The 27,988-nt window shown below is 37.3% G+C and overlaps 1 protein-coding gene across 1 annotated transcript; it reads left to right on the forward strand.

Annotated features, from left to right (window-relative positions):
- Positions 1-2,336: 2,336 nt before the first annotated feature.
- MBTPS2 (membrane-bound transcription factor peptidase, site 2) lies at positions 2,337-27,218 on the forward strand (the record flags this gene model as incomplete). The annotated part of the gene is made up of 10 exons (XM_009893103.1): positions 2,337-2,491; positions 4,224-4,362; positions 8,206-8,309; positions 10,709-10,836; positions 13,917-14,035; positions 14,984-15,164; positions 17,580-17,674; positions 19,654-19,849; positions 25,573-25,648; positions 26,996-27,218. Coding segments are annotated over 10 exons (1,416 nt in total), but the record flags the coding sequence as incomplete, so codon positions are not given.
- Positions 27,219-27,988: the final 770 nt, after the last annotated feature.

Consider the following 27,988-nt stretch of genomic DNA (forward strand, 5'->3'; position numbering starts at 1 on the left):
TTAGCAGATGTTCATTATTTTGAAAGCTTGCATAAATAAAAAAGGTATTCCTTTTTGTAGTAAAATTAATATAACAAGGATCACTTAGAACTCAACTTAAGGAAGCAGAGCCAGGGCCTGTGTGAAGGAAGCTTGAAATGAAACGTAGGATACCAGCATACCTCATACCGGGGTGTGAGGGTGCACCTGGTAATGTGGTGATGCTACTGGGCTCAGGACAGAAAGAGCAAAAGTTTGCATAGAGCTTTTTAATATATTTTGCAAATGCAGTCATGTATTGATCATTAATGCCATTTACACAACTTGTGAGGAAAATGCAAAAGGAAAATGAGTTTTGGTACCTTTTTTTTTTTTTTTCCCCCTACATTTGACAAATGTATGGTCAGTAATCCCACATTTCTTGTTAAAAACTGCATATTTATTTATATCTTGCTAGTACAGTGGGGCTGTGATGTGGTTTGAATGAATTTGAAGGGATGAATTTGTGGCTTTTCTAAGGGAAAAGTGTTTTTTGCATGTGAAAGAACACATCTTTAGAGTGCCAAATCAATATATCCAAATAGCTTTATTAGAATGATACGTGGTTGGTTTGGGTTTTTTTGAACTCTGTGAATGAATTGGATGTGTTTACTTAATTCCCAAAAGACAATCTCTCATGTCCGAGGTACTTAATGTAATATAAATTTTTGTTCTTAATTATCTAGTAGATTATGTGAGGTCTTTTTCTTTGTTTCTTTGGCTTATGTATTATTATTATTTGTAAAAGTGTAATCATCTTTGTGATCTCTTCTGCTAAAGTTAGCAAATTCTGTGTTAGCAAATACTGATCGGGCTGTGGACACTAAACTTAGTGGTGTCATAGGGAGTGACTAGTGTTGATTACGGAATACATTATGATGAAAATTTCTGTAGGTGCCCTCAGCTGAGCAAAAATGTGACTGAAATCAGTAGGGCGAAGAAGGAGGAAATGGCATGGAAATATATAGGCAGAAAGGATAAATGGTGTAACAGGTGATAAATGAATAATGGCCTGAATAAATGGGTCTCATGTCCTAGGAAAATTGTTACTTGAAATAAATTTTTAGTGTTCAAATTTTAATTAATTCAACAAAATGAGAAGAGCTATGAATATAGTTGTGCAAGATGAGATCCTCGTCCCCACCTCCATGGCAGGACAGGAGGAATGCAAGGAACTTGGCGAGTTCTAAACTTGTTTAAAGAACCACAGATGACAGCCAGAAACTTGTGAAGTTCCTCTTGCAGGGTGCGAGGGGAGCCTGTTGTGAACAACGTATTCCCAATGTCTTCAGTAGGTGCTGCTGCTCTTAGGGAAACCCAGGAACAATGCTGCAGGTCAGACAGCTCTGAAGACTTGTCTGGATTATGTCAGAGACGCTCCTGCCTTCGGGACTGCCTGAAGTCAGAAGGCTCAAAGCTCTGTTGGGCTTTTCCTGAGTCATGAGTTCCTCTCTCACCTGCAAGGAAAGCATTCCTTCAGTTGGGTTTCTGACACTAGCTTCCATGAAGCAGGCGGAGTAAAGCCTATTGAGAAGACAAGCGCCAGATAATATAAAGTAGCAATTGCAAAACTATGTCTGTTGGTCTGTAATATCAGATAATACTGCAGATAAGTATTAATCGTATAGTTTATAGGTCACATTTCTCATGAAGAGAAATCTTTGGAAGTACTAGGAAGGCATTCTGGCAGTATCTTGAAATGCTGGGAAATTACAGTGAAATCACTGTTGCAGTACAGGTTGATAATTTTAAATTCCTTCTGGCTTTTTGTCAGCATGATAAAATATTTCAAAGTATTTTTAGGCATAGTCTCTGTGTTTGAAAAGTAGACCTAACTTTTACCCTTGCTAAAGGTTGTCCACAGTACTGGTCTGTATCTCACCAATATTAGAAACAGTTTTTTCAGCTGAGGCCAAAAGTACTATTTTTCTTTATTGTAGTTTTAAAAATGTTTCCGGGAATGTAATTGCACATTGAAAAAATGCCATAAACAGTTCAGTCTCTAGCCTTCTAACCAGACAGTTAAAAACTACTGAAAGTCATTAACACTAGGAAAGATGGTGTAAAACCTTGTTTGTCAGATAACACTGGATACCCGATCTCTCTCACAATCCTAAAACTGTTGCAATTTACATCAAAGCAGTGGCATAACTTTTTTATATTACATGTCACACCTACCTGTATGTCAAAATATAAATAATGTGCAGGACATTTACCTGAAGTTGTACATCTCTCTCGTATAAACAGATGACATTTATCGCTTCGTCACATCACAAAATCTTCCTAGAAGTTTTTGATTAAACTGATTTTCCATTGTTTTGCAGTCATCAAACTCTTTGAAGGCATCTTATGAAGACTGGCTGCTGACATACGGCTTGAGCATCTCTCCTTTCCACATGCGATGGCAAACAGCTGTCTTCAACCGCCAGTTCTACAACTGGGGGAGATGGAAACCCAGATTTCTGTATTTGTGGTATAAATTCAGGATTTTTTCTCTTCTGTCAAATACAGAGTTAACAACTTTACCACATCTGTGCCTTCCAGCCTTAAAAGTGCATTAGATAGATGTAGCTATTTCACTGGGCTAATGATAACACCAAACTAGCATGGTTGCGGTAATTGTACTGTGCCAGTATAAGTCTTTCTCCTCTACTAAAAAAATACATAGCTGTAATATAGGTTGCATATTGAGATGCTATAAAACTAGAAATCTCTTTTTACCTATGGTTTGAACCATACATAGTTCTTAAAAGTACAGCTATTGTACAGAGTACATGTAATACTGCATACAGAAGTAGGTCTGAAAGCAGCTTCTCATATCCTAGATCTGTCCATCACCATACAGTGAGCCTCTCCCCTGATCACTAGAGTTTACAAAGTATTCAAAGACAGTTGTGTCCCTGTTGTCAATCGTTGCCCAGACATTCAGCAACTATACACGCTCAGAAGTGCATTGCTCACCTTCTGTCTTTTATCTGCCGGCACCTTTCCCTGCTAAGATTGCACAGACTGTTGGGAATGGTAAATAAACAGGATGGTTTGTATGGGTGCTCCTGGACTGGTTTAGAAAATTACTGCTCAGTTGCCTTCCTAACATTACTTTATATCTGCTCTGAAAATACAAAATGAGTAAGGTTTGAATTTCTTTTCATTTCCTGTATTGCTACACTCAGTGAGGTAGTAATAAGAGAGGTCTGCTTAATATTGGCTTCTCTCCTATGTAATGATTTTACTATTTCAATTTGAAATAATTCTATATCCATCAGAATTTTTAATGTGTATAATTTATTACAGCACAATGTTTCCACCAGTCTCTTTAATTAACATTACAAGTACATGTTGCTTAAAATAAATCTACTAATTCCCAGTGAGCTTCATTAAGGATGGTAAGAGAACAGTTATGCTGTTGTGAGAGGAAGGACTGGTAGTGAATTGAAGCGTTTTAGCTAGAAAATAAACTTTATCACATCCTTCAACTATTGAACAGTGTAAAATAATAATAATAATGCTGAATAAAAATTCACCACGAGGTGGACTGACGTAAATTGAAATTATTTTCAACACTGATTTTAATGAAAAATAAATTGGTGAGAAGAACAATGTATTTTAAGTAAGTGATTTTAATCTGGTCTTGAAATTGTACCTTTCATTTGTTCTTCTTTAAAAAAGGTTGAGTCTCCTTTATTGTTCTTTAGCACATGGTATTGTTTGTGAGGAAGATGCAAAATTTATTGAAAAAGCTTGTATAAATAAATATGGATGCTACCCCATCATTTGATCTGTGTCTCTAAATATGTGATGGTGTGGTACAACATGGTAAATTATACATTGTTAGTTATGTTTTTATACTCATAGCTAATGGCAAGTTAGATGTATTGGGTAACAATAAAATTTAGAATGTTTAAGAACAACATAAAAATATTTGAAGATTAATCAGGATGCGGCTTGGGTGTAAAACATTTATTAAATAAGGGAAATATTGTATGTTATTAGTCAATGTTATTAGTATATGTTATTGTTGTAATTAGTTTCCTTTAGCTAATATTTTTGTACTGGATTGTTGATACACGAATGGTAGTAGGATCAGATGAGTTTTGCCCTATGAGTTTGGTGTGCTAAATTGCACTGAAGCAATTACATATCTGGAGAATATACTCTATCTTCTTGCAGCTATACATTGTTAAACTGTTTGCTTCTCTTTGTAGGTTTAGCGTAGGAATGGTGTTTGGTATAGTTGCCATGTTTGGCTCTGTTATTCTTCTTGGAAAGACACTGATGCAGACACTGACACAGATGCTCACGGAGGCACCGAACGCCCAGAATGATCGTATGCTGCAAGTTGTGGTAAGTGTTTTCTCTTCAGGTCTTTATTTGAGAGTTGTGAACTGATCTTAACTGCCTTTTAATGGGGTATGTGATGCTTAAATCCTCCCATGCAAGAATAACCTAACTCCTCATATTCATCTGTATAAAAATGTGCTGGTTTGTTATCAGCCTTAAAAATGGGAAGTAAAAGAGGGGAAGACAAATGAAGGCAAACGTGGAAAAGTTTATATTAAAAATTCTCAGGAGTGAGAATTGGCTAGTCATTTTGAAAAGCTTTAAATTATCATGGTAGTAAGAATACAAAACAGAGCTAAGAATTTGCCTCCTCTGAGCTGTGCAATGTAGAGGCACTGGTGGCCTTGAGGTTTGCAGAGCAAATCCATAGTCCACAAGAAGAGAGGAGTTCTATTTCATTTGTTACAAAACATCAGTGGAAAAGGAAAGAAGCATAAAGAGCTTTGTGTGATAGTGGAAGCAAAGATTCATTAGAGAGAAGATGGCATCTTTTGGTTGTTCAAGGACTTATGCCCTACAGTGTTTAATTGAAAGTTCTGTTCTGGCAGTATCTAGTGAAAGGCCTAATAACAATGCATTTAATTGTTTTATAGATTTCTGATGCTGGACAATATATTGTATGGTTTTAGAAAGGAATGTATTTCACAGAATGAGAGAGACTGCAAATACTGTCCTTTTTATCTACGTGAGGCAGTAATGGCAGAATTGACATTGCCCTTAAAACAATTTTAACCTCGAAGGGTTCCTAGCCACACTTACTTCCCCAAGAGCGCTATCTAGCCAGAATGTATGGTCATTTTCTGGAAGTGTAGAAAGTCCTATGACTGCATGGCTTAGAGCAGGGGTGCCCAACCATTTTACTCCATTTAAGTACTCAGCTAGTCTAGAGAATGGAAGTTGGGAATTGTGTGCTGCCACGATAGGCCTTCCCATCAATGCTAAATTGACAGCATGCAGTCAATTAAAAAATTGTATGAGTGCAGGAAGCCTGATTGTTAGCATGTGCCATAAACTCGATGCCTTTGGGATGGTTTGGGTCTGTTTCACACATGCAGGGTGAATATAGCAAATGCAGTATGTGTTGGCAAAAGCAGGGAACGAGACCTGGGAGAGAAGTGCTGGTACTGCCACTGCAGTCACTCGGTCTGCAGTCTGCTCCTGAATTATCTCCAAAAGCAGACAGGAGTAGGCAGTCTGTATGTCCAGTAGAGCACAAGTTGAGCATGAGACAGAAAATTTTTATTTAGGTGCCAACAGAATCTATCCTAATGTCTGTCTGTTACATTCTGGAGTAAGAAGAGTCTCCCTCACGTGTTCATTTTCTAGATGATCTCTCCACTTTTGTGACACCAGGGTAAAGTGGCCATTTGCAATACATTGCTCCTTTGAGAAAATAACGTAGAGGCAACCAAAGTAAAGATGAGCATTTGGAATTAATCTGGTGTGAACTGGAATTATGAAAGCAGAAGTCTAGGATAATGTTCACAATTTCCAATTGGAATTGATTCCTCAGTGGCTGCCTACTGGCAATATTGCTGCATTCAAACCAAGGACAGACTGGCACTGAAAAAGATGTAATTTATAGGGGTAATGTAATGTCATGGGGGGTGGGTGGGTAAGGCTACTTCTCTTAAGTTGACTTCTGGTTCTCTTTCTTTCCCACCTCATTCTTTAATTTCTGAATGGTCACAGTTGTATAATTATGCCTTTAAAGAGTTTCAGTATTCTTTTTGAGGGGAATGTGCTAGCATAAGTTAACATGAAAAAGTGACCTATGTGTGGTTGCAAAGAGGTGAAGAACAAGTCAGGAGAACCTGCTTGTCCTTTAAATTAGTTATTTGTATCTGACTGCCTGGAGGAGAGCGAGTTATTTAAAAAAAAAAACAGCAACTTTTTTTTTTTTAACTCAACTGTAGCCTGTGGCGTAAATCTGTTTAGCCTTTGGCTATGGAGAGAGGGAGATACAATTCTGCTTATGTTTTATTGATTGAGATTTTTGTACCCTTCCTCTTTTGTTCATTCATGCACTTTATTTAAAATACCTGTCTGTAGGTATCTGAGCTGTTTTTCTTTAGCTGCCCCCTCTTGTGTTGGTTGATTGTTGACAAAAGTGGGAAAGGGGCAGACCAGTTACTAGCAAAGGGTCTTCTTTTACTAAAGGCATTTCCAGAAGACCATAAAATATAAGATGACAATGCTTATTAACAAAATACTGCTATTGATTTCAGAATCCTTCATGAGGGTTAGCTTCCCTTGTAGGTGAATCTTAAACTAGCTGCTTTGCCATGAAGTCTGAAAGCATCCAGTGCTGTGTTCTAACACGCTATAGTCAGGGTGGTATTAAGATGGCAACTCTTGCTGTTGCTGTCTGTCCTCCCACGTGCCCAGAGCGGAGGGCCACTGGCAAGGCCAGTTAACTGGTGCATTAGTGCCACCAGCTGATACTGTTACACAAGCAATGGATGCTTAACAAATGAAGAGCAGCTGTCTTCATACACTGAGGTTCCATAGTCATGCCAGGTAAGATAAGTATCTTGGTCATGATCACATGCTGGACAGAATTTGTTAAGTGATTCAGTTTAACATTAATGAAAACAGTCTTTTGAAGGATTTATTTTAGCTGAATTGTCTCACCAACCTATTGTAGAGTTCTGCTGCATGGGTAGATGAATGCGTATAATCGAGGAATGTGCAGGACTGAATGCAGGTAGGATCAAATGGGATCTGTTCAGTTGGATCTTCAGCCTTTTGTGTCCCATAAGGGTAGTTTTTAGGGAGTACTGTGGACAGGCCAGGATTTTTTACCCATAGCATCTCTCTTCTGCCACTGGATTGCAATTCAGTTTGTGTTCACATCAGCTGTTAGTCACAGTACTGGAGTGTGCCCTGCCTTGAGCAGGGAGAGCTGTGGAGCAGAAAGGAGAACTGTCCCAGAGGAAGCAGCAGATGTGGCCCTATCTTCCCACTGCAGCGCGACCGCTGAGCAGGGACAACAGGAGCTGAGCAGGAGGAAAGTCCATCAGGAGGAAAGAAGGGATGGTTCCTCATTCCCTGACTCATGACTGCTTCCAGCCCATCTGGAAGGAGTGACTAGCGCAATGAAGGACTGGGGGAGTGGTGGGAATCCACAGCCACAGAGGAATGTGAGGGGCCTGCATATTATGTGTTATATAAATTCGAATAGCATACTCATTTCAAGTGCCTTTTTTTTAAAGGTTAAATTGCCATATGTGGACTGCCAAAACTTGAACCACAGACAAAGTTACCCTTATTTTGACCTTGTAAATTTGGTATAGTCACGTGATTTGCATAGGGAGAGGGAAGAGAGACTGACAGTTCCTATTGTAGGCTTAGTTTTTGAAGTTCTAGTGCTTATAATGTTTTAAGTGCCATACAATTTTTTTAATTTTTTTTTTTTTGAGGAGTGGATCTTCTCCATAGCTGCATAACTGGCTGCAGGAAGTTGTAAACTAATGCTCACAGTTGCCAAGCCTGTCTCATTTGAGTGGAAGTCTGTGTACATTTTTATAAACTTCTTGAGCTTAATATAGAGTAGGACACATTTGGTCAGGGCTGTGGGGAATAAGTAGGGCGGGGAGAAGGCTTTTGATCCTGAAGAGCTTTTCAACCTTTAACAAAAGAGTATATATTTAATATATTTCAAAATACATTGACCAAATTGGGAGGAGAGGTATGAACTGATAGAGCTGCATGAGAATGGCCCCCGTTCTGTTGCGGGTCTGAAGAAGCTGAGTGAAAACAGCAAGTTTTGGGGCACAATGACTTGTCTTTGTACCTCTTGATTTCCTCCTGTGTTTTGTTTTGTTGTCATGCCCACATCCACAGGTGCCTGGTGTAAATTTGCCTGTCAGCCAGCTGACCTATTTCTTCTCTGCAGTCCTCATCAGTGGTGTGATACATGAAGTCGGCCATGGGGTGGCAGCTATTCGGTAATACAAATTACTTTACTCGTAGTACGTGCCAACAAACCCTAATATTCCAGGGCATTTACTTCCAGGTGCATGTTGTTAGCACTGCTTCAGTTTATCTAGAGAGTCTGTTTATTCTGTATTTCATAGCTTCCTTCGATTTTAAGTTTAGAATTAAGGATAGAGTTCTAATACAGTGGTTTACAGATCGTGAGAAAGGACTTCTGCTTTGCAAATATACCACACTGCATCAGGTGTAAAATAATACTTCTTTTAAGGGCTTCAGTTTTTCAGACAACAATTGCTTTTCTGCAGCTGTGGCACTTGAAGAGTGCACTGTTGCACAATGCTACTCCAAAATAGATTATAAGTTGATTTGTTTAAACATAGCTTGTGAAGTAGCGTTCAAACAGGCTGAAGCAGTAACTCAGTCAAATGTGATTTGCTGCTTATGATCTCAGGGGTGTGTTAATTTTGGTCAAAGATTATGTTTTTAATGTCACTTAACTACGATGATTACTTCACAAAAACGTTATTTGACATGGTTAGTCATTACTGTTAAATGACACTCTAGCATAAGAGGCTTAAGTGCTTGTTACTGGGACTGATATGCAGGTGTCCTCCGCGTTTCTGCTGGACATCATCATTATCTGTCCCATAAGCATGAAGCCCTAAGTTGTTTCTCTGATTTTCTTGAGTGTAGGGAGTCATGACTGCATCTTGACCCATTGCTACCTTTTTCGTAATCCCCAAAGTTCTCAATTAAAGGGGTGGGTTTGGACCCTCAGTGTTTTCTGTTTTCTGATTGTCTTTCAGTTTTTTTCCCTTAGTATTCACAGGGATTTTTCTGTGGAGGATGAAGCTCTTGCTCTTGCTCATCCCACCACAGGAAGAAGCAAAAGAATTTCTTTTGTTTTACAGTGTCTTCACACGCTGCTGGCTAACTGCACAGAAGCCAGGAGTAACTCTAGAGCTCTTTTAAAGCAGAACAAGTCATTTTTGTACCTTAGTGGTGTGATATCTTCATTCAAGATCTGGGCTCTGAATATTCAAATTGGGGTTAGTTTTTTTGTCAAAAAATTGATTCCCAGCTGTTTCCAGGGGAAAAAGTAGATTGTCCAATGTACATTGCTGTTACTGCTGCTGTTTTCTGCTTGACTTTTTTTTTTCCCCTTCTAGCACAGGTTGGGTCTCTAGTGCTGTTATGGTGAATCCTCAGGGTTTAGGCTTTACTAAATAGCTGTGCTGTGAACAAATTTTATTATTCTGGCAAATCACTTTGACTTCCTGAAATCTAATACACTTTCACCAAATTCAGTTCAAGATAGTATTGGCTGTGAACTACAAGAGCTTAAAATATTTGAGCCTTAGCTTAGTCAAGGCTTGTGCCAAAAAAGCCTTTTTCTTTTTCCCTCTGTACCTCCTACCCAAGTCATGAAATCATGTATAGGCATTAGACTGCCTATTACTAATAGGTAGCATGGGTAGGTCTGATGAGTTAATTCCAGGGAATTACTGTATTACTTCATTCTGATTAATTTTGTATAATTCTGTGTCTTCTTTTATTGTATATGCACACTAAATGTGAGTAAATAAAATGCTATGCCCAGTGTACTGTCTCAGTAAAGATATGGGATTAGCTCATCCATGCCTGGTTTGTCACGGAACATGATTGTCTTGGAATAATAATTAGAATGTAATTGTCTTGGAACATGATTGTCATGCCTCTGTAAGTTCCTTACGAAATGTCTAGCTTCATAAAACCTTTACGTAATTATTCCAAAAAGTGCCATTTAAAAGCAATTGTAAAACATCTGAAAAAAAATATATAGTGTCAGCTACTAATATGTTTAAATAGCATTTGTCCTTTTAACCTCTTAACTTGTTTTCATTTTTTTCAGATGACATTTCCCTCATTTTCCTTAGTTTACAATTTACTCTAAATTTCATTTAGGAGAAAAAAAGAAATGATAAATTCCAGAAATCTGTAAGTGTTTCTTTAAAAATGAAAGTGATTGCTTCTTCCAGATAATTTTTCATAGATTATTTTGAAACTGCATCCTACAGGCTGCCATTTTTTTAGTGAAAAGAAAAAATCCCCCAAATGTTAACATATACATTAACTTGAAAGTAGGGTGTTTTTTTAAAGTTTTTTGTGTTACTATTACCAGGAGACAGAAAAGAAGTTGAACTTTTTATGAGGCTCACAAATGTGCGCTGCTTAAAAGTGGCAACTACTGCAGAAAACATCCTTTAGTTTAATTATCTTTCAGTTATTGCTATTATGAAAAGTAAGTTAGTTTTCTAATTATAATTTTAGTTATCCTTGTTGTCAAAAATATGTGTGCTATGTGGAATCTCTGGTTTTCATGTGTTTGTTTGCAGTAACACCACTTCATTTTTCTTTTCTTCTTTTTAAGAGAACAAGTACGATTTAATGGATTTGGGATTTTTATCTTCATTATCTATCCTGGAGCATTTGTTGACCTCTTCACAACCCACCTGCAACTTATATCTCCAGTCCAGCAATTAAGGATATTTTGTGCAGGTAATAGTGTGTGCTTTTTTATTGAATCTTTGCTTAGCACAGTTACTTATTCTACAGGCATCATTTGTGAATCCTTGATGGAAGATTGAAGGTTTAAAATGAAGTACAAAAGCTTCTGTTTACCTAAAGGTGATCCTTCTGTTTGGAACCTAAGTTGTGATTTCAGAAAATCATTTGATCATTCCTTCCATTGTGTGCTGTTTTCTGGAGGAGAGACGGCAGTTTCTAGGAGTTTAAATGAGTACCAGTTTCCTGTCTTGAAAAATTATAAAATTGTAACTAAAACAATATAAAGAGAGCTTTAGGCTGGGCATACAGAAGTCTTTAGCAAAGCATATTTTCAAGCTTTCGTAAACCAGGTAAATGATGGTAAATGTTAGGTATGTAAATATATCTATATTCCAGATACCCTAATGAACCAAAGTCATTCACTACAATAGCCTAACTTATGAAGCCCTGTTTCTCAAATTAAACAATTTCCATTTCCAGCTACTGTGAACAGAAGTGAAAGTGAAGACATGCCAATTTTCAAATTGAAATTGAAATTACTGAGAAATCATATAGAAAAATAAGATTATAATCTGTAATAGAAAGTAATTGCTTGCATGTTCTTGATGACAAGCAAACACCTATAATAATTTTTCAGGTTTCTTGGGAAACCTGAAATAGGAGAATACAAGGTAGGAAGAAGCATGTTGCAAGATTGGTTAGCATCAATGCCTTGTTATCAGTTAGGTATAACAAATATATGCATTTTTTTACAGCTAATGACAGGTATGTTTCAGAACTAGGATGTTTGATAAGGATAAAATGTGGTATTCAGTAAACTTGACTCAGTTTTTCTTAATTGTCAGAGCAGTTGAATAAACCTATTCTCAGTGTTCTGAAGATCTGAGTTCAGAGAGACATGCTTTCAGATTTTTGTGTGGCAGCTAAGTAAAAGAGCTAGAGTGGAGAACAACATTGAATATTCCACCTATACTCAGGAGATTAGAGTATATTTGTTGTACAGCAGATGGCATCATGAGTTCAAGAATAGTGAATGAGCATTCTTGTAAGAGTTGTGATATTTTTAGCATTAATTCCATGCCTAGTAGATGGAAAATGCTTCTGTGCAGCACTTTCTTATAATTAGTTCCAATATTTGTATTATTTTTTGAGATCCTTTTTAATACATTTTGTCTTGTCTTTAACAGAAACAGGAATTAAACGTTTTTAAAACACTAGTTTAAGGTGTTTTAAGGGTTGTGCAAAGTTTCCCTTTTAAAATAGAAACAATTAGGTATCCAAGGATGAGGCTGTTTTAGCAAAATGAAATTGGTATACTCAGCAGTGTGCCATGGTATTCTCATTTTGAGCCTGTTTATTTTTCTATGGATCACCTGGGATGAATTTGGAGCCTTTCTATTTCAGACTTTTCTGCTGTATTCCACACAGCAAACTGTGTAGATTATGTTATTAAGGCCCATATTTTCCTAGCTGTTTCCTTGTCGCCCTCTAGCAGTTCCATCACTTCTTTTTTTTTATTATTTTAAGGTTGTTTTTTTTCCCAGTTTAGTCTCTCTAGCGGCCATACTGTTACAGAGGAATTTTGTTTCTGTCTTAGTTTTTATTCTTTTTTTAAGCTGAAAAAAATAATTATTTTTAAGATAGAAAGGTTAAAACAATAAAGTTAAAATACTTAATACTTTTGTTTCAGTTGTGTGTGTGTGTGTGTGTATATGTATATATGTATGTATGTAAGATAGAGAAAACTGAATGTAGAAACGTTTCATCTATCTGATTGCCTTTCAATGAGATATGACTAAAAACCATAGAAAGAGAAATCACTTCAAGAAGCATGTACTAGTGGAAATGGCAACAAATCCTTAGTTAAAGTACTCGACAAGTACCTCTCATTTCTGCAGCATTAGAAACATAGAAGACCACCAGGTTACATGTAGAGATAACCAGGGGAAATAAGTCTGCCATGTGTTATGATTCCTGTGTTATATACACTGCAAGAAAAATAAGTTTAATTTTTTTTTAAAATGTATTTACTTTAGTTCGTGTCCTGTAACTGCACTGTAAATATACAATTAAATCAAACCCCTCTTAACAAGATGAAGCACTGTAAGGAAACAAGGGGTCTTCAACATTGAAAAGTTTTCCTGTATTGGTCATACAAAATGTTTGTGCAAGAACACAAATTAAATGAGAAAATTTGTATAGTACTGGATGTTGAAGGAAGCCAAGTGTGTCTTATGATAGTGGTTCATTTCTTCCTATGGGGAGCAGTATACTATAAAGATTGCAGTTGCAAATATGTTGCCCAAAATAATGTGTCAGGAAATGCTGATTGCACAGCTTAGTTTCTTTATGTGGTTTGAGGTCCAGATTTTCTTGTAAATTAAGCCTTTTTTGAAATAATTTTCTAAACTTGTTTCGTACATATACATGTAAATATTTTCATTGATACAATGGAGATAACCATGAAAAATACCAACTAAATTTCAAAAATCCTGCTGACTAGGACAAACAGTACTTATTCACATATAAGCCTATGTATTAAGATTCTTAAATTCAACAGTTTATTGTGGTAGAAGGTGATATGTAATACATTTCATTCCACCAGTTTTGTAATATTTGTTTGATGACAAGTCTGTAGATAGAAACTCTTGTTTAATAATTGATTCAGAAGCCCAGTTTTTATTTGGATACTCTGCCCAGTTTTTTCTTCTGGATACTCTGCCCACTATATACTTGGAAAAGTAGTGTTACATGATGAAATACCAATATACTAGAATAACACATCAAAAATGGACTTACCACTTCCCTGTCTTTTCTGGTAGTGTAATTCTCAGGGGCTCAAAGGCTTCTCTAAAACTCCCCTACAAAGTGATATCATAGAAACTTAAGTTTTTAAAGTCATGTACATATTCTTCTTTTGTACCTGTGTTCACAAATTAACTTTTCATCCATTGTTACACTAATTATTTCAGGGAAGTTAATGAGAATGTAACCAGAGGATCCTGCATTTCAAAAACACCTTTTTGTTGTTAGCGTTTATTTAGAAACATGATTTTTTTCCTTCTCTTTAGGAGTGTGGCATAATTTTGTTCTCGGTGTTGCAAGTTTCATTGTTCTGTTTCTGCTGCCAGCCATTCTTTTCCCTTTCTATTACACGGGTGTTGGGGCACTTGTCACTGAGGTTGCCGAGGTAAGAAAAGATCTTTACTATTTTCATATTATATGCTTTGTAACCTGTGTCTCCTATTGTCAATCAAATTTGGTCAGTGCAGCACTCTGCGGAATCTAATATATTGCACTTTTTGTCTGCTTAAAGTTTCCTTCTCAATGTCATGTATTTTAGTATTAGTAAATGGAGGAACAGTAATGGAATGAATAATTATAGACTATTCAGCGTATTATAAAACTGTTTAGACATTTCAGATGAGTTTGCAGGCTTATTTTGGGGGGCGGGGGAATTAACTTATTTTCAATATTGGCACCAAGTAAATCTACTGGAAACGGCAGTATCATTCTAGTTAGTGCTATCTGGTTTTAATGTTAAAGATTATTTTGAGCCAATTTCCTTGCTTGTTTGGTCAGCTGGAAGCAAAGTAGAGATAGACTGCTGAGTTTCTGGAAAGGACTGATTTTTTTCTGACTTAATCAAATACAGCACAGTTGTAAAGCTGAAAGGAGCTGAAAGGATTCAGTCTTTCTTGGATCTAAAAGTGAACTGGTATAACTCAGGAGGAGAGTGATATTTATTATGCTTTATACCTTCAAAAGTATAGGTACACCCTGCTTTGTTGAAAGATTCAGGGTATCAATTTAAGCTTCTTGAACTTAAAATGGTAGGAAAACCCACAACATATTTACTTATATGAAGATAATTACTCAAATATGGAGAGGTCCCCTGGAACACTTAAGATTTGCCTCCTCTCCTCTCCTCTCCTCTCCTCTCCTCTCCTCATTATTTGTAGAAGATGTTGGCTTTGTAATGCTCTATCATAAATTGAAATAATCAGTTGTAGTGGAGCCTGAGATTTTCTCTTTCTCTGGAAATAGTGTCTTAACTTAAAGATTTTGTGGCTATTTGGCAGAACTGTAAACAAATCCTTGTAGTTTTAACTATAACAACTTCACTGTTTCTTCTCAGGATTCTCCTGCCAATGGACCAAAAGGTCTTTTTGTGGGAGACCTCGTGACTAACCTACAAGACTGCCCAGTCTATAGTGTGGAAGACTGGAATTCCTGTCTGGAAGACATTTCAGAGAAGTCACAGGTTGGCTACTGTATAAGTGCAGCCACCCTACAGCAATTAAGCTTTCCAGCTAGAGGTATGACTTTAAGTGCTTGCTTCATTATTTTATGTTGTAATTTTATCATGTCTTAAAGACTATTTTGGATTTAGGATTTGTTGGTGAGGGCAGATTTCTCATAAGTCGAGTCTGCCATCCTGTCTTAAGCAGTGACCAATATACCATTCATTTTTGTGAAATCTGTAAGTAACGAAGAGGTAGGTAGAAGATACAAGAATTTCGCTGGTCTTCCAGTCATCCTATACAAATATCCTGTATGATCTGGGTAAGGAAATTTGCCTCTTCAGGATATTGGATAGCTTGGTTATTAGCAGTAATACAATTATTTCCTCTATTTTTAGTTAAATTATATGGATCAACTCAGTGATCTTTTGCAGTCGTAAAATCCACGCATTACCTTCCTGCTTTGATTAGCATGACATTACAAATTGTACCGCTTAACCCAATGATGTGCTTTATTATGGCCACTTCTTCTCACGTGTCTCACTATATGGGTTTTATGTTTCATTTGCTCCTTCAACCTCACAGTGTCATTGCTCATAAACTTAGTTTTGTCTGAATTGCACATATTGTTTCTAGAAGTCCTATTTCCTTCTGTTTTCATTTATACATTAGGGTGCCTGTTGCTATAATGGCTTACCACTGAGAAACAAAAAAATGTGAACTGAACTAAACTAGAACAATAAACAAAAATTAAGTGGAACAAAAAAGAACAGTCAATTAAATTGGCTGAAGGTCTTGTCACACGCCCTAAAGCTCTCTAGAGTTTGTTTCATGCGAGCATACATGGAGACTGAATTCCAAGGGTAAGGGGGGCTGCTGCTGAGCAAAACCTATATTATGCTATTCAGAGCTTTAAAATTGTCACTGCATTTTACTGTCATACTGGAAGTTAAAAGGGGGTCAGGCAGCTCAACTACCCATGTTTTTTGATGCATTATAGTTCTCTTGTGGGACTGAAAAAGCAATTTATTTATTTTTCGTATGTAAGAAAAGTAATCTTACAAGTGGAACTAAGATAAATATTTAAACTGGAAATTAGAGGAATATGAGTAAGATCCTGCTTTTAGAGACCTAACAGTTTGGATTATCCCTCTGAAGGGGAGGGCAGCTTTGGCATATGCTTTCAGCTGTGCGGGGGTGACAAGTAAGAACCAATTCTTAGATGCTGTAGGTATATATGCTTAGATTCTGCTGTTCTTTGAAATGCAATTTCAGAGTCATGGATAATAAAACTGCATATTCTGCAACTGAACGGATCCTATTTAGATTTAAATACTAGAGACCTAATACTAGAGACTCAATAGTGCTTCCAAGCTTGGTTGCTGTATTGTGTTAGCAGCCCATTGTCCCACTGCTGCATTCTAATCAGACCAGTCTGTCTGCATTTTCAGAGCCATAAGCCTCCAGCAGTGAGAAATATTCCTCTGAAATTAAATGAACTCTGTTTGGTCTCTAGCAGCTGTCATTTGTCAAAATCTTGACAGTTCACAACTTGACATAAATACCAAATATCAATAAAAATGTATCTAGCAAATGGACCCTATCTCCTTTACCATAAAACAAACGGAGAGTAAAAAGTATTTTCAATGTAGTTTATAAGGAAGCTAATTTCATGGTCATTCACTATTCGAAAATATACGTGGTTCCTTAGCCTCAGGGTACTTGAAAAAAGGATTGTACGGTACAGTGCTTGCACCTGTAAGCCCCAGGTATAAAGCTCCATGTTAGTGGACTGCAGGTTATGCAGTGAGAAATCAGCAACGAGTATCACAGGCTTGATCTACCTAAGGAAGGTATGGCAGTGTTGCTGTGACACAGATTCTTACAGTGACTATTCTTTTGTGGGGGTTTTTTAAAGCTGTTGTTGCAGAGTAAGTTAGCTTTAATTTGTTTAAAGAACATCTGTACAAAGATTCTGTACCAGACCAGTTAAATCACGGTTTAAAACAACGTTTATTCACTGCTGCAGCCTTCAAGGCTTGGAAAGCTTTCAAAACCTGAATACTTGTAAAGGCTTTCACGTATTTAAGAGGACATTTTGAGTCTTGGTCATTTCCATAGCCAGCCAGTGAAACCAGTACAGTAGCAGGTATCAAATTTCTATGCCAAACCTTAATGCAAGGTGGGGGCAATGGATAAAAGTATTTTGTAACTCGTACTGCTCAGAACATTGCAGTGGTAGATCCCCAGTATATCAAGGAGATTTATTAAGATGAAAAAATCAGTATGTGATGTGACTGAAATCAGATGACATTCACACATACAAGTGGTGAAGCTTATTTTTAGTTGTCACTGAATCACAGTTAGGCTCTGTGAATTTCTATAATTCTTGAAGGCTATAGAATGATTGTTTTATTTTATCCAGAGACTAATTTCTTCTCAGGAAGTTACTGTAATATTGGTTATTTGCTCTATGCTTGTGTTCTTTAGTCTACAGAAGACTGGATGGCACAGTTGAGTGTTGTAGTAACAACAGCCTCACAGACATTTGCTTTTCATATAGCAATAACGTGGACAGCCACCTGGTAAGTTACTCAAACTGCTAATTCTGTTTGGTAAACCTGAAATTGTTTCAATTAAATTAGTAATATATGCCAACATTTATGCTCAAGTGCTTAAGAATACCTACAGTTTGTAATAAAAGTGTATGTGTATGTTGTTCTCCCCATTTACAGCTTAAAAAACCCAAAATATTAGTTATGATTTTTCCCATGATCACCTGAGCAGTCAGGGAGTCTCTGGAAGAACCAGAAAAGATCTTAAACCCCTCATGCCTTTAGACAGAGACACCTCCCTCATTTTCACCACTGAATGTAGAATATTGATGAGAGAAAACAGCGTTTGAAAACAAGGTGAAATTGCTTATTTTGGTGCTTCAGTCTTTAAAGGTACTGAGCACTACAGGCAAGGCAAAGTAAAGCACTGGACTGTATGTTCAGTTATTTTGTCTGAAGCCAGCAGTGCTGCTCACTAGGTTAAACTAAAAACATGCAAGAGAAGGTCCTAGAGATTGCCCAGTGTCTCAAAATTAGGGCTCTATTTGATTCCTTTTTCACCATGTTGATTTTCTTGTAACATGTGGAAACGTATAGAGTTTCTCAGTAGGATCTTGACTTACTCTTTTCAAAATACAGAAATGTTTATTAAAATATGTGATCCATATTGACAGTGATGGAATATTTCTAAAAGTTCTCTTCACAAGAAAAAGAGCACAAGTACCAACTGTGTAAACTTTTCTACACATACCAGTTTGTTATTGTTCTGACCTCTAGTGTTAAATACCTAGAGAACTGGAAATGAGTCTGTTCCTCATCTGCTATGTTTACAGTTTCTACAATGGTAAATTTCCTGCTTCAGGGTGATTTTGTGGTATTTAAACACTAAGAATTGAGCACAGATCAGCAGTTCATTTGAAAGATGACAGTGGCTGGTAACATGCTGGAGTTCAGCAAGATTTGATAAATCACTGCCCCACTGAGCTTTGACATTCTTAAGCTCATAGCTGCTACTTAGGAACAGAGAAGAAATAAAAGCATCCAGAAGCCTGTGACCTTCAAGTGTCCTTAGATTGGCTCTGAGTTTCTGAACAATTATTTTAAATAGTCCTTGCAGTGCTATGCAGCAGTGTTTGGAAAGTGTGCCCTCTCCCCCTCCTTGAAATAGGAAGAGCTTGTATTGAGTTTAATGGAGAGTGTCTTGACATTCATGCATCTATGGGGACTGTAACTATCAAGCTAAGAAGAAAGAAAATCTTTTTTGTTTGTTTGTTTCTTTCTTCCTTAGGCAAACAGTAGATGAAGAACTTTCCTTGCTTATGTTTAAGAAAAAAATAAAAATTATCGCTGAGCTTTTATGAGAGACATGAGGGGGAGAAACAATTTTCTGTTCCTTTCTGCTATACTCTTTTTGGCCTGTTGGGAGCAAGAAAGATCTGGTCTTTCAGTCTGCTGAGTGAGTGTTATAGGTAGGACTTGGGACACAGCACTGCACTAAGTCCTGTGTTCATCTTAGAACTAAGTCAGTTCATTTGGTTTCTTAGCTATCACACAACCAGTAGGTTTTTTGGTTTGTTTGCTGAACATAAGGCTTTGTTCAGCCAAATGAGGGTTTAGATAATGAAGACTAAAACTTCTTAAACAGGTAAGTCACTAGTATGTTGATGCAGGCACTGTTCATTAGAAATCACTGACTTATGGTTAGATGCTTTGATTTCTTTTGTGCGTATGTGTACCTCTTTAAAAATAGTTAGCTTTTATTTTGGTACATGTGCACACCCGGTCTTCCACATTCCACCAAAATTGAATGACAGGCTGAATATCTATCAGATAGAGGTTCTGCAGGATTTGACTAAAAAACCCCAATAAATCAGATTTCAGCTCTTCATGGGCTGGTAGTATATCAGTGCAGCATTTCCTTTGCTTTAAAAAGGAATATGTAGTACCTTCTTTCTGATCTGTTGGAAAATACCTTTAAATTTGATAATCATTTGAAATGCCTTTTGCAGTATGCCTGTCTGCCAGCACGAAAAGTTATTGAGGCCAGCAAAGTTTGTCGAACCAACGTGGACTGCCAGAAGGACTTTGTTCCAAGCTTTTGTGTGACTCCTTCTTTAGAGAACCAGACAAGACTAATCAGGGTAAAACATCCACCCCATATTGACATGCTGTATGTAGGACATCCCATGCACCTTCAGTACACAGGTTGGTATTATTTATTAAAACAGTTTAACAAAAAAGATTTCTAATATGGTTTACTTTGCCTGGCTGCTTGAACAAGGTCTTGGAGCACTTGTCAGTTAACTTGTTTAATGCAGAATCCATTTCTTGTTACAGCCAGTGGAGAGACATGGACTACTCAGGCCTAAAATGAAATGTGCACAGTGCAATGAGTTACGAAGGTAATAGAAACCATATGCGATATGAGACAGTTGTCTTTTTCAGAAAAGTATGAAAGGGCTATTTCTATAACAGATCTCACTCAGGTTAGTCATGGCAACCAGGCACCTGCATTTTCCTAACATGTAAACTTCTCAAAATGCTATTGTAAAATCTCTAGGGCATCTTGCTCTAACACCTTGCCTGGAATATTAGCACAACTGTTTAAATCACACCTAATACCCAAGTATCTGTGACAGATTCCCATGACTGCTGAGCCACAAGTACAGTTACAACATAGGATTTTTACTGATTTTTTTTTATTTGAAAATAAATGTGCCCTAAATTAAATAACATACAAGAGCTTAGTTCCTTACTTTGAAATGGACTATGGCTCTCCTTTGGGCAAGCTTATATGTTTGATCCAGGTACACAAGTGAAAAATAATTCTGCTCTTGGAGCAAATATGAAAAGAATGAACAAACTCATCTAAATTCCTAGTTAGTGGCTTGAGTGACATGGTGAAAATGAGCTTCAGATGGGCTTAAAAAAGTATGAAGTGTAAAACTCCTGTCCCTTCCTGTGCGGAAGTTGTCTGTTCCTCAGAGATGGATATACCTCACAGGGGGAGATTCTACTTTAGATGTCATGAAGTACCTCCTTAGCAAGGCATTGCACTTGTCCGAATAAGCACTGGGATTAGGTACAAAAGAGCTTTGGAAACGGTGATGAAATCTGGTAGTGTAATCCATTAGCATTCTTGCATAAATGTATTTTTAGTTAAACTGTCAGTCTTTATCTTTCTGTGCTGGTCATATTTGAGCACTCCGTGGCAAATTATTTATTTCTACTTGTTTACACTGTACCCCCATTTAAGCCAAAAATAGGATCACTTCACGACTTATTTCTGCCATCTTGCCGTTTAGGAGGAAAAATGTTGTTCACCTGTGTGATCCCAATACACAGTTCTGTATTTGATGACATCTATTCCAAATGCAGCGACAAATTTTAAGAATAGTGTTTGATAATTATTTTAAGGTCCCTTTCTTGGTCTCTAACAATACAAACAGTAGGTACTGTAGAACAATTGGTATTGTTCTCTTTTCCAATATGTTGGAGCAATGGAGTTTTAGTCAGTGTTTCCCACTGAATGCTAATTCTGAAAAAAATCGGAAGCCGTCAGTCTTTCAGAAGTTGGAAAAGAATGTTATTGCATCTAAGGAGGTAGTTCTACTTTAAGAAGTTACTGTGTGAAAATACAATTTACAGGAGTATAATTCTAAAGTGATTTACTGGACCCTGGGAGTCGCACATTGAATGTGCTAATTTGAAAGCTAAAAGCTTGACTTTATCACAAACTTTGCTGCAAATGCAAACTATGCTCCCCTTGGAAAAACATCAGAGCTAAAATTAGAGGATCCTGACTTGGGCAGCAGGTAGCCTCCTGTACCATTGTAGAGTTCCGTGCGTTCCAATGAAACAACTTCTAAATATTTCAAACTTAACTTCGCACTGTGCAATGCTGGCTTGGGGCCAACAGGTTTGATTTTTTTCCAAATGTGACTGATCAGAATGTGTTAACCGGTTTTGTTGGTTTTTTTGTTTTTTTTTTTTACAGTCCTCTACTGTGTGACTTTTGAAATAGGAATACATTTTAGTGAAATGCCTTGTTCTTTACTATGATCTTTCTGCCTGCAGGAAACATTATTTTTAGAGTAGTGCCACGTTTAACACACAACCTGGTATGGGAGTTGTAGTAGTGTGTACTATAGCTTTACTTTCTCTAGCAATGTCACCAAAGCAATTTTGAAAAACATTCTAAGATTATGCATGTATTATTTTCTACTTAGGCTTGTACTGTTGTCATGATAGTCTTGGTTTATGAAGAAGCAGTAATTATTTCATACTTTCATTTGAAGCTAGCTTCCAGATAAAATTTAAAAAAAAATGTATATCCATATTAGGTATTCACAAGGAAAAGGCTATACAGCCTACTTCATTAAAATGTTTCTGTTTCCTCAAAATAAAATATACTAGCAAAAATATTTTTTGTTGATATGGACACTAGATATTGCTCTTGTTTCCAGTATAAAAAAAAACCAAAACCTTAACGAATCGTACTCCTAAATGAACTTACAGTGCTGGAGATTTGGCCAAAACTAAATCAGAAAGAATGATTAGGAATGCATGTTGTTTAGGATGGACACATTGATTAATCCTTTTAATTAGCATTCTCTCTGTAAAAAGTATCTAATGTAATCCAATATAAATTCATACTGTGGGTTTAGTTCACGTGGTATTACTCAAGACTTTTAGACTTTTCTTATTGCAGGCCAGTTATGCTCTAGAGGCTATCGCTATGTTGGACAGATGATGAGTAAGGTTGAAATGGAGAGCCCTTTCATTATTGCCATGCAACTTTGCCGTGTTTCTCCTTTATTTTGTAAGCATTTTTTTATTCCGTCATGTCATTCTGGTATTGCACAATCTTGGCCTCCTTCTCTGGCCCATGTTGGTTGGGAAGAATCTGGTGACTAACATTCACGTTTGGAATTCACATTGCTTGAGGGAAGATCACATCCCTGAATATTACTCTGTCTGCATCACCCATCAGGGATCAAAACCTGCAAGACTTCCTTCATGAAAAGAAGATGGAACTTACCAAAGCCACTTCCTAGCTTCGGGGACTTTTTTGGGCAACCACAGCTATAATCCCCGATTAAGGTCTGTCTGTTTCTGGTTTCTCAGAATTTCCATGCTTGTTTCCCCTTATTGCTGAGGATGAGCCTTCTTTGCTTTCAACCCATGTTTAAAGGGTTACACATACAGTTCTTCTGGAAAACACACAGAAATATCTCATGCCATACTGTCTCTTTCCTCCATAGCATACATGCACTTTCCCCCATGAAGAGGTTTTGAAAAGCTGTTTGGTGAACCCAGTCTCCAAATCACTTCTAATTAAAATTGTGTCCAGTGTGATTCTTCTCAGTATTTGCCAACACCATCTAGCCTTAGCCAACAAAAAAAATGTTAATTCCAGGTCAAAGAATTGTTTAATTAGAGTGGGAAAGCAATGACTGTTTTCTCTCACCCAGCCTCATTGCTGTTCGTCTTTTCTCATCAGTGTCTTTGAAGACAAGCCTGGAGAACATAATTTCTGTAATTCTTTGCTTTTTCCTCGAAAGACAGATTTGCCTGTTGCCATTAGGTTTGATCCATTACAGCCACTAAATTCATTGCCTGATATTACAGTGTCTGGAGCTCAGTCCAACAACTTCCTGAAGAGTTTCTTTGTGTTTTGGAGATTGCTTCAGCAGTAAGGTTTGGAGTTTAGATCCAGGTCTAGTGGCTGTCGGGGACAGCGGACAGTTTGTTGTAACAAAGAGGGAAGGAGAGTAGTAATCCATTCTGAATGTAGGCACAACTTCAGGTTCAGCATGACGACTTGTTAGTGGCCACTAGGGGTTTGTCAAGGGGCAGTCAAGCTTTGAAATTACACTATATTGAAGTGTGTGTGTTTTGAAACCTTTGAATACACTGGCTGCCTCAGCCATTTTGCTGTTTTGGCTTATGAACAAGAGGTCTGATCAGATGTTCTGATACCAGCCTTCAGCTTGATGAGTTGTTTGCTTTGGATATCACTTGACTTGGATGCCTCTGACTTTCCGAGCTGGGTGGTGTCCAAGACTTCTGTCTCTTGTGTTCTTCACTCAGTAGTCCAACAGACTTTCTCATTTTCTCTCCGTTTCCCTAAATCAAAGGTCTTTCTTAAGCTAAGGTAAGAGAGAACATGATTTTCAAGTTGTCCTGGCACAGCCGTGGCAGTTTTGGTATTGGAAAGTTCTCTGCTTGTTGCCACACCAAAATTGTTCCTTTTTTGGGACTCCTTGCTATCCAAATCTCTCCACTCCATCCTGTGCTTGTGGGTTGTACTAATTATCCCTTCTGACTCATCAGGAAGGCATCTATTAACAGAAGAAAATGTGTTTGTGTGACTGAGTGGACCACTTCTCTGCCTCATGTGCCTTTGGAACTGTTTTCCCCTCATTTTTGTTCCGGTGTCCTTGAATTGTTTATTGAACCTGAAGAAATCTGATCTCACTCTTAACTAAGATATACTTAGCAGCACTTTTGGTATGTTATGTACTAGCGCTGAGGTTTCCAGTGTTCTCTTAGCCTATGGTTTTAAAATTTCTCAAAGGGTGGGTTAAATTGTTCCTTTTCCAAGGGGTCTTTTTATTGAGTGGGATTTGAACTCTTGCTTTCACCTCTCTCTGTGGAGACGGTATTTCTTATGGCTATAGGTTTTTCTCAGGTTCGTAGGGAAAATTCAGGCCATTGTGGCTGGCCTCAGCTCGTGTCCAGAGTTGTTCTTTAGGGACAGAGTGACTATTATTGATACTTTGCAAGCTCATTCTTAAGGTGGTTTTCTAATTCTGCCTTAATTTACCTAAACCTCTTCCTTCTGGGGATAAGAGTCCACTATGCTATGAGTGGAGCTTTCTAGTAGGAAAGGTATCTCTCTTCCAGCTATCACAGAACTAAGGCTTTCAAACAGTCCTTGAGGCTGGCAGACTGAGACTGCTGTTTACTTTGAAAGACTACATCAAGACTTTTTATGAGACAACTCAGATGGAGCATCCCTGTACTAACAGTGCACTCTGGGAGGTCTCAAGCTACCTCAGTTTTCTTTGAGGAGTCTCTCATAAACATTTGACATGCAGTCAGCTGAAGTTTCATGTACACGTTCAAAGGAGTCACAGTACTGAAGAAGTGTTTCAAGGTCATGTGGTGCTTGACACTGAAATTTTCCAGTCGCTATTTATATGAAGGATGCTGTGTCCCACCTCCCAGGTTTTTAAGTTGCACTAAGTTACATCTTAGAGTCACTTATGGTATCATTTGAAGACAGAAGAAGAAGCTACTTATGTACTGGCTGACTGGTGTTAAGATGTGTAATGCACCCATGCACCATCTCCTAGCCTTTGCTTTCTCAGAGTGATTCTAGAACTCTGCTCCCTATCTGCTCCACTCCTATATACCATGAACTCAGCCTCAGGACAGGGGTATCTTCTGCAGGTACTGCAAGAAAAGAATTTTCTAGCCTTGAGAGAAAGTACCCATACATGTGAACCCACAGTTTGAATGTATACATGTGGACTGCATATGTTGAAAAAGTCTGGTAACTATAATTTCTTTTTATATGTTTTTCTTTGAAAAGGACTTAAATTACACAATGTGGTCTTTATGACTACAGATGTCCAGTTGCCTCTGAAAGTATGTATCTTAGATCTACTTTTACTGAAATCACACTGACTGTATTTTGTGGAGTGACTTTACTATGATAGGGACCATGTTTAAGAAAGATTTAAAGGCTGCAGTCTTTTAAAAACACAGACCAAGCAAATCCATATTTATGTTGGTTATTCATCCTTGAAGAAATGTAGTTTCAAACCTGATTTTTCTGCAAAATTATAATCTAAAATTCATAATGTTATAATCCTGGAATGACTGTTCATGTGTTGTGTATCTTTATATTTTCGTTTCAGTAAGCCTCAGCAGTTTTGTACCACGACAAAACTTTCTAAGCATCGATCTGCCTGTGATGATAGAGACATTTTGCAAGTATCCTTTGAAGTATGCTTGTTCTTTTAAGGCAAGAAGGGAAGTGTTTAGAATTTGATGACCCAGCAAAATTTCAGCTGGATATCATTTTAGACAGGGTGCTCTGAAACATTTCTGTAGCATTTAACATCTTTATCCTATCTCTGCATTGATTATTGTCCACGTGCCAAGCTCAAAATGAAATCTCACACTTTCTTGTGCTTAGCAGGATATTTTTGGTCAGTGTTTTTTTAACTCTTTCTTGAGGGTGAGTCTTAGCAGCTCTGACAAGAAAGTAAAAGTAATCCTGAATTTATGGCAGGACAAATGAGATGTTATTGCTAGCTTTGTTATATCCGAGTTTTACCATTTTTGAGTCATTATGCTGAACTAAATAACAAGGTAGGGTTGTTGGGGTTTTTTTCCTTCAACAGAAAAGAAAACAACCTATTCAAAAAGCAGGATTATAATTAGGGTTAAACATGCTTATTAATGAACAAGATTATATATATTCATATACATACATGTTAGTAGGCTTAAATATGGCTAATATAAGAACCCTTAGCCTTAAAAACTGAGATGTTTATGTGTGGCTGTAGAACAATTAAACAGTGGAGTTCAGATTTGTCCATAAAACTAGTGTAAAGATGCTACATAAGCTTCCCTTTTCTGGCAACACACCAAGGTTCACACTGACCCAGCTGTTTTCTGAATCATACGTCTTATTGTCCGGCCATTGTAGGATGGAGGTAAGTAGTAATGTTAGCAGGACTTTGCCAACAATAAGAATTATCTACCCTTCCCTCATTCTCACATGCACGTGCATGTACAGAAATCCACTGAACTTTGCTGGCCAGCAGGTAAGTAGGAGAGAGAGGCCAAATTTCCAATTATATTCTAGCCATTTACTTACTCCAGCAAGGGAGTGTTTTGGAAAATATTGCCAGTCATTATTTCATACTTAAGTCATAGGTCTAGAATACCTTCTTACTTCAGGCATGGTGTCAGAGCTATAACCTTGCTCCAAAACCGCACAAAGCAAGGGAGGAAGATGAGCAGTATTAAGTGTAGTTTTGCTGTCTCGTGCTTTCATCTGAGTTGTGAAGAGTGCAGATTGTTTAAGTATCCAAACCTAGTCCCTAAAAAAAACAAAGAATCTATAATGGCAGTTCTCTGAGTTGGTACGTTATGGTGTAAAAATCATTGTACTCATATAATTTCCATGTAACAGAATGGTAGCTAAAAAAAACCCCACCCTTATATGTTTATGTATGCTAGAAATAAAAAAAAAATATGTTTTGTTTTTGTTGGTGTTTTTTTTTCCGTTTTCTTGGATATTATTCATGAACCTTAACTAATATCAACCAGGTACCTGATTTCACTGTCAGGAGCACTGGCAGTTATCAATGCTGTACCCTGCTTTGCTTTGGATGGTCAGTGGATATTAAATTCATTCCTGGAAGCCACTCTGAGCTCCCTGATTGTAGAAAAACAAAGCAGAGAGCTTGTTGGCTTTTTAATTTTGCTTGCTGGTAGTGCACTATTGGCTGCCAATGTTGCACTGGGACTTTGGATGGTGACAGCACGGTAGAACATAGGATTCTCTTCCATCAGTTCTCAAAGTACACAAATAATGAATCCATTGCCTTTTAAAACTTGTTCAGTATTGAGATTGAAATAATTCCCTTAAAATGACACTGAAAGAACAATCACTGATGGATGCTGTTTTAATTTAAATCTGTACAATGTTGTGACTGTGGTCATGAGAAAACTAATAGAAAGAAGTAGGAACCTTTTCATATACTCTTTAAGCACTGTACTAATCTTGGATAAATTCCATTGTAAAGTTTCACATGAAAAAGCCTAAGACTTCATTAACTTAGATCTCAAAATAAGGGAATTATTTGGCCTCAAACATTTGTAAAGCGGGAGAAAAAAACACTTAGGTTTTATTGTCTAATTTGAGGAATTGTCAGAAAATCGTGTGTTGGCTCTGATCATTTCTCAGTCAGCATAGTCTTGAGTGTCTTGTTTGGGTTTTTTAATCTAGTGTTCTACCAAATTGAACTCTAAGAAGCCCTAAGGTCTGATCTCAAAATGGTGAAAAGCTAAGAAAATTATTATCATGTGTTAATGAGGAGAGAGAGGCCATATGGGTTACTATCTTTCCTTTCAGCTGGCCAAAATGACTGGAAGCCTGTTGTCCTCAGGATGTATGTAAGAAGTGCCAATGTCTGTTAAGACTGAGGCATGTGGGGGGATAACAAAGCCCACGTGTCTGTGTTACTTATACATTCAGTTGTATACTATCATACGCAGCTGAAGATTTTTTAAAGGCAATATTTGTCAGCAATAGCCACT

This window comes from Charadrius vociferus, unplaced genomic scaffold (genome assembly GCF_000708025.1).
Source record: "Charadrius vociferus isolate BGI_N301 unplaced genomic scaffold, ASM70802v2 scaffold169, whole genome shotgun sequence".
Taxonomy (NCBI): Eukaryota; Metazoa; Chordata; class Aves; order Charadriiformes; family Charadriidae; genus Charadrius; species Charadrius vociferus.